This window comes from Montipora capricornis, chromosome 13 (assembly GCF_036669925.1).
Source record: "Montipora capricornis isolate CH-2021 chromosome 13, ASM3666992v2, whole genome shotgun sequence".
Taxonomy (NCBI): Eukaryota; Metazoa; Cnidaria; class Anthozoa; order Scleractinia; family Acroporidae; genus Montipora; species Montipora capricornis.
The window spans coordinates 34,278,702-34,286,201 of record NC_090895.1 but is presented as its reverse complement, the minus strand read 5'-3'; the positions used below and the strand labels follow the sequence as shown (position 1 = coordinate 34,286,201).

The window sequence follows — 7,500 nt, the reverse complement described above, 5'->3', positions numbered from 1 at the left end:
ACTGTATCTAAGGACAGAATACGTTTATTTGTTTGAAAAAAGGAGAAACTATTTCGAGCCTCCTTAAGTTGTAACGTAAGTTTAATTGGTTTAGTTACTGAATTCCTTGCTGAGATTGTATTCACCGCTAACAATGCTCTAGCTTGCGCCTGATTAACACGGGAAAATGTTAAGCGTCTGTATGGGTGGGCGGTTGAATCGTGTCTGGATGATAAATACAAACGAAATACGAAATCCCGCCTGCGGTAAATAGTTACGGCGCGCCATTCCTGTGATGTAAGAGCTTATCTGTTCTATCTTCCAATACACAGCATTCTTTATAGGATCTTCATGAATGATCCTTGTCATTCTACGTCAATGTCAAGTGTTGGTTTGTTAAAGATCCATCAGTCTTCAGCAATTCCTTTTTCGTACGATATCCGCATTCTGACTTCTTCTAACCATAGAAACCTTTTCTTCACTTGCCTGAATCTGCGATTTTTTTTTTAATTTTATGTTATGCAAACCGCGCATCGGTGACTCAGTTGGTTGAGCACCGGGAGGTAGTGAGTTCGACTCTAGCCCGACCAACACTCATGGTCTTCAAATAACTGAGGAGAAAGTGCTGCCTTTGGAATGACATCTGCAAATGTCATCTGTTCTGTAGTCGTGCGATTCTTTGTTGGTAACGCCTTATCAGTTTTTTTTTGTTTTCACTTTTAAAATGAGATAATTCTTTCGATTTTACATCTTTTGTATGTTCATAATTGTTATTTCAGAGGCCTAAATAATGACCTGACTTGGAAAAGATCCATGCTTTTGAAAATGTAGCGTCACTTGCTGAGTCGATTTTACTTTCTCTTCTTAAACTGCAAACTACGTGACTCAAGCTGGAAAATTCAGTAAACTGCCGTGTTTAATTGACTCCCTACGGATTACTGATCAATAATGTCTGAAGATGCCAATATTAAGCGCCGCGTGGATTCTCATTAGCAACAAAAGGAAAGCTCTTCGTGTTGCTCTCAGATGATAACCGTGTTTAATTTATCAATTTAATGGGGTCTTTTCTACATAACGGCCTACTTGACGTTTTTTTGATGATCTTTAAGGGACGTAAAGAACTGCTAGCCTCAAATCTCCTATCCGTCATTCGCAGTTACGTAGCCCTTTGACGCTTGGCAAATTTAGGACCCGAACGAGATGAGTGACTTACAATACGGCTCGCGAACGCGCTTTCGTGTAAGATCGAAGGAGCAGTTCGAAAATAATCTCCCTGAGTATATACCGGAATAACTTAATTACGCAGACATTTTTGACTGAATATGGGAAATCTGAGTACAACAATTTCAAGTTCACGGCGCCGTCGTTTCTAACGTATTCATTTCTCCAGCCGGAAAAAAAACCAACAGCTAAGCCCTTTATCGACCTTATCCAAAAGAATGAGATCTCTGTGGTTCTCGTAACGCTAAAACATTATCTTATCGTAGACAGGAACAGTGACGCACCAGGGAGTGGTAGACAAGATTTCATTAACGATGTCAGGGGTTTCTTCCTTCTATAGGCGGGGAAGGGTACTTCGTATCCGGCGACAGCAGTAGGCGTCGAATGCGGAGATATAACGCTCGTTATTAAGGGCCGAACATCCCCGAAGGAAATATTTCGTCGGCATTAGTGAGAACATTCCTTTGACTTTAATATCTCGGGTAATTATCATTTTTGTAAAAAGAGTTTTTCCTGCTTTTTCATCTTCTGGTTTATACTTTATGGCTCTGCCATACGGCCTTGGGTACAAGAAGTGAGAATATTCAATTAAAATAAAGCACTCCATGCCTTATTAAACTTTGAGAACCTTTATTGAGTATCAGAATCGTAAACTGAAATGTAAAATTGTTGCTCAGGATGACACTCAAATCGTTTCTTCTTAATCAACATGAGTCATCATGTCTACAACATTCCTTCAAATTTAAAAGAAAAAAGGGTCACCTAGTTACTTTTGCATCCTTTGGCCATTTTTAAACATGTTCCTAGGATGTGGGGAGAGAATTAGTCCAATTTGATATATTTCAATCCCACTCATCGAAATCAGGTGGCAATCAGTTATTAAATAAAAGTCCAATAATTCAACTAAAGATTTACAATTCTAAAACTTTTCCCAAATTATGATTCATGTCAATGGGCTTACATCAAATGACACTGACACGTAAATCACACTAGCATATTCCACAACGCAAATAAATGGTAAAGTTTGGTCTCTAAGACCCTCAACTGTCAAAATTACGTTCCGTCAAGCAGAATAAGGCTACGTAAATAATTTTGCGATCAGATATTTCAGTCCTTTTGTGGGTTGCCCGGCGGTTTTCACCACAACAGTTGCGTGGGTTGTATTTGGGTACCCGAAGGGTTTTGTTTGGAGTTTGGACGGAACAAACTTTGTGATGTTATCAAACAACTGATCGACTTAATTTCTAGAATTCTTCTTGTGTGGGCCAGATCCATTTCATGTTAACAGTTCCTGAAAATATTGCCTCTATTAATGCGCCTTAAGCTAAAAAAAAAATGGAGACAAATAATTTTTAGTAATATTTCTTCATGTCAAGAGGTTCTTTTTGCAAACAACCTGTTTTGCTGACATGCGTGACCTTTCGGTGAAGCAAATGGTATGCCCAAGAATGCAAAACCTGCTCAGTAAATCATCTCTTTTTCTCTCTCTCTATGATAGACAGATAGGAAACATTCCGCACTTTACTATCGGTTTTTAAACCTGTATAACCTGACGTCGATAGATCGTAATCTTAAACAGAAAGTGCCTCCTTGTGTGTTCGGGCATTCTCCTAGCTGCGGTGGAGAGTTTGATATGGACTGCATGATTGTGAAGGATCACCGTGCATTTGAAACCCGTGGCTGTGTTACGACAGAATTGGTCAGAATTTAGCTCAATTTAAATTTAATACTCGACTTACTCCTCCACGAGTTGTTTTCTTCAATTACCTGTCTATAAGAAGCAATCAAGTTACCAAAAACAAAACGACAAGTATCACAAGCGGCAAAGTTTCCGCCCTCTGTGACTGATATCAATGTGAAATAGTTCCTGTGTGCAATAATAACCGTGTTAGTGTAATGATTATTCGACATCCATCGACAAAGGCAGGGCTTTCAAACCATCTGTACTTCCATGCCTTTCTGTTTAGGATGGCTTAACGAGGATTAAAGTGAACTATGATATTGCACTTCATGGTACGTAAAAAGGAGCTGAGCACCTCCACTGAAAACTTGGACTCATTCCATAAGAAGACCACATCTTTAGAGAATTCATTTTGCATGAATGCCAAGATTTGATCAGCTGCAATTCATTTATTACGAGTTATGTCATACGCTTCAGTTTATGGCATCAATCAAGGAAGGCGAAGAAACTTTGATATGTTAAGATTGAGTGTTAGCGACTATATTTCGATCATTACCAGGGCAGTTATTCTAAAATCGATAAGAATGAATAAATAAAAGACTTCAAGGGATTGTGCGAACGGGAAAAGTATCCCATGCGAGGCGCAACCCTGACCCTTAGTTCCGATGGAAAATAAGCTAGTGAACCAAGTTTTCTCAAAACAAACCAAACACCAAACATTTAGTTAAGATTAACAGCAAATCAATTATGGCTGTCATTCCTGTTTTTCTAACCAGCTATGCCTTAATTTCAAGGAGATGAATCTGAACCAAGAACAAAAGAAAAGAAGATACCGCCTTGCAAAGCCAAGCAAGACGAGGATACCGTCCTGAGCCGGACAATGATATCTTTTTAACTGAAGAATCAAATCATCAAATACTAATGCAGCAATCGCATCAATATCACGACCGATTTTCAGTGGTGTGGGATCTGCTGTAAATAGAGTTTCTTAAATCGTCTTCAACTTAAGCGCTTTAAAATCGACGAAATACACTTCACCGATTTTCTACCATTGACTTTTAATCACTCCCACTTGTATGCAAAAACACAACTCTTCCGACCGACCGTGATTAAAATTTTGCGGACGAAGTGATTTCGAGATTTGTTACAGTAGCCATGCAACCCATCTCTATTAGAACAATCCAGTTTCAGTTCATCCTAAATTAGTGGGGCTTTCTATGTGTTGACCACAGTTTTGCCAAAGGTCACCAACTCTACTCCATTGCCAAACCTTTGTAAAATGAATCGTGCCATCATTTCGCGGGACGTCAAAGGTTTGTCGTCTCCGTAAAACAATCAGTCCTATCTACTTCTGGATAGCTGTCCGCGCTCTCTCTTCATGAGCTGCATCCTTAACCCCCAACTCTCAATACTAAACTATTTATTCCTCTATTGCCAACAGAAGTACCACAATTGGGTGATCATCCCTTGGGTCATCCCTTGGGTGTTTTGTGGTTTTCATAAGTGACCCTCTCGCGATAGTTTTGAATCACAGTCGATAAGTGGTTTAATTTGTTTCCAATTAACAACTTTGTCAAGTAAATTATCTTTTTCTCTTGTTCTGGCTTTGTAGTCAAAGTCTGGGAATCGAACCCGGGCCACATTGGTGGAAGACGAGTGCTCTCACCACTGCTCCCTGCGGAACTTGGTATTTCATCAAGTGGAACTGTCACTTTAACAATCTCTTATCCGCAGAATAAAATTGTGTAACTATAAGTAAATAATTTATAATTTCCCCGTATGAATAAAGAAAAAAATGTTGCCATTCAAGCAAACAATTTCAACGCTCACGTGCACCACACACCGTCGACGCAGTTCATGGCATCCGCGCCAAAACGCGGAAAGGCGTTTTTAATTTCAGGCAACTTTTTTTTTCGGCCGGCAAAAGCTCAAAGCGCAGAGTACTAATTGTTTGCTTGTAGCCAATTTAAACCCGTTTCTTCAGTATAGGTAGTATTTATGTTAGTAACGCCACATCATTGTCATATTGACAAAGAGTAACACTTGCTTTAAGCTAAGGTAAACCAGCTGGCGGCGGAAATTTTGGCAACTAAAGGCAGAAGCTGTTGAAAGCAGTTTAAAATCGTAGCTGTTACGGACACTCGCCAGGGCGGATCGGGGAGGGCCCCAAATACATGGTTAATTACTCATACATGAATCTCCTGCTATAAAAAAAAAACATTTGACGTGGGACGCTACAATTTAGAACACCCTTACACTGATCTCTTTATCCGTTGCTCCGTTACTGAAGTTTCATTTGCTGTTTTTATACAAGGTGCGCCGACTTACTCTTCACAACAGCAGAGCGGCTTTGTTTTCCATAGTATCGCTTCCATTGCATACAATGCCATGTAACCCAAGCCGGGTAGCCAAAAGGGGACATTTTTTGATAACTTGATATGAAAGGTCGACTCTGTTGTTAATTAGCTTAACTTATTTATACTTTTCTCCTTTGTTACTTGGCAGGTCCACTCGTAATCTCTTGCTATATTAATCAAGCTGCTATTTGCACGAACGGACGGGCAACAACAGCGAGGACATGCAGGCTCTGTTTTTCACCACTGCAATCTTGCTGACACTTTGTGCCGCTGTACAGAGAATCCAGGGAATTCGTTGGCTGTGAGTATGACCCTTTGCTTTTTTAGTATCTCATGACCCTTAGATTTCCGTGTAGTTATTTGCTGAGTGCTTATTCATGCCAGTAAAGTCCCCATTTTGATGTAACCTACTCAAAACTCAGCCGGAGTACCTGTGATTGAAAGTCTGTTTGTTGTCCTTGCATTGTAGAGGCATTAAGATCCCCTCAGAAAACTATTGGAACAAGACCGATTGTCGTAAAACTCATGGGTTCGTTGGCGATCAGTACAAAATTTGTAGACGATTCCCTTCTGTTATGAAATATGTATCTGTGGCGATGGAAATGACAAAAAGAGAATGTCAGGCACAGTTAACAAACAGAAGGTGGAATTGTAGCACGATCGACAATGCTCCAAGTTATTACAACGATCTGAAAAGAGGTAAACACTTATTAATAGTATTTAATTAATTGAATGTCTTCAGGTATTCCTGCCTTGTTGTTTATTTCTCGAGAATTATAACCCAGAATTGGTCATACAACGAGTCATACAGTCTTTCGGGCAGACATTTGATCGTCTGGAAATCGTTCCTAAATTGTTCCATGACTGTATCTCTGCATATCGCTTCAGGCGAAGAACGGGAAATCCTTGCCATCTCGGTTTGTTATCTATTATCTCAGTATCAAAGTTGTCAAAAAATAGTAATCAAACCCAGAGAGACTTTTATACTCATGCGCACGGAAAAGCCTCACAGGCCGGTCATCGTCTGGATCAAGGAGTGAGCCAAAAATTGTTTCATTTCAAATGCTTTATAACGTTACGAACGATTTGCTTAATTACCGATTACACCTTACAGTTCTCAGTTTCGATGGGGTCATCAAGAATTGCTTGCCTTTTCTTTGCAACTCAGTTTCAATTAACCTTTTGCTTGGGAATTGTAGACTCTGTTACGGTGTGGATAACCACGGAAAACGCTTGGTTTAATTTTAAATTTCAAATTCTTAACGGTATTATTTAAAAGATTTGCGAGGGTTGAAAAAATTCTGGGCGTTTTTTTGATCCTGCTCGAATTACCGAAGCACCTTGTCCCTTGTCTGTAGCAGACTAATCAGTCCGAAAATATTTCATCCTCTCAATCATTATCACGTAGACAAAAACACGTTTACGTGCTCCAAAATCAGTCGGATTAGTACAATTTCGGCGCTAGAAACGCATTGCAAAAACCTCTCTCCTTGGGACTACTTCGGAAATAAATGCTGTGACAAAGGTTGATTTAGGATCACACTGCAATCAGGTTGACGATTAGACGTGGTTTAATGCTACTCTGTGTTGATAATACTACACGAGATTACAAAGTTTTGATTCAAGAGCCAATATTTCGACACTCGTGCATCACTGAGGTATAATCAAGGGCTGGAACAAGATATCTCCTACTAATCCCCGGAGACCACAGGCGACTACTTTGCCATAAATTGGAACTGAGTCGGAAGGGCTCACCTCAGGCGAGTGTGAAGTACAAGAAGACACCTGGCCTTTTCCATCTACTTGTTTCGAGTGGGTTTTTCGCCAATCAGTAATAGTTGTTTTATTGTTTTTAGAACAGATCACTTAAAAACCAAAAGCAAATTTTCTTGGAAAAGAAATTAGTTTACGACTGTTGAAGAATATGGCTGCTAAGTAAACAAACTAATGACTCATCACGGAGACACTCGAAAGAATCTCTGATTAAGTAATGTTGATTAAAGTTACAAACACCTTTCGGTGTTTTCACAGGAACAAAGGAATCAGCTTTTGTGTACTCTCTTGCCTCGGCCGCTGTAGCGTACAGCGTAACTCACGCCTGCAGTATTGGAAGGTTAGACGTGTGTAGTTGTGGAAGAAAACCGAAGTTGGCACTAGAAAAGGAAAATTGGATTTGGGGAGGATGCAATGACAACATTGCTTACGGCGTCAGATACAGTACGAAGTTTACGGACGCTGTGGAGAAGAAACGTATAAAGGGAC

General features: G+C 39.9%; 1 protein-coding gene and 1 long non-coding RNA gene across 6 annotated transcripts in view; one reads left to right on the top strand and one right to left on the bottom strand.

Moving 5' to 3' along the window:
* The window catches only part of LOC138028378 (protein Wnt-4a-like), a 33,951-nt gene that overhangs the window by 16,003 nt on the left and 10,448 nt on the right, over window positions 1-7,500 (top strand). For all 5 annotated transcript variants that reach the window (XM_068875897.1, XM_068875896.1, XM_068875898.1 and 2 more), the window contains 3 exons: window positions 5,387-5,539; window positions 5,708-5,937; window positions 7,270-7,500. The exon at window positions 7,270-7,500 is cut by the window's right edge and continues 62 nt beyond it. In XM_068875897.1, the coding sequence (XP_068731998.1) occupies window positions 5,460-5,539; window positions 5,708-5,937; window positions 7,270-7,500 (541 nt within the window). In that variant the 5' untranslated portion in view covers window positions 5,387-5,459. The remainder of the gene's footprint in view (window positions 1-5,386; window positions 5,540-5,707; window positions 5,938-7,269) is intronic.
* The window catches only part of LOC138028387 (uncharacterized), a 7,702-nt gene continuing 2,293 nt past the window's right edge, over window positions 2,092-7,500 (bottom strand). The window contains exons 2-3 of the long non-coding RNA XR_011127654.1: window positions 2,968-3,067; window positions 2,092-2,524 (exon numbers count right to left, since the gene is read on the bottom strand). This is a non-coding gene — a long non-coding RNA (uncharacterized lncRNA). The remainder of the gene's footprint in view (window positions 2,525-2,967; window positions 3,068-7,500) is intronic.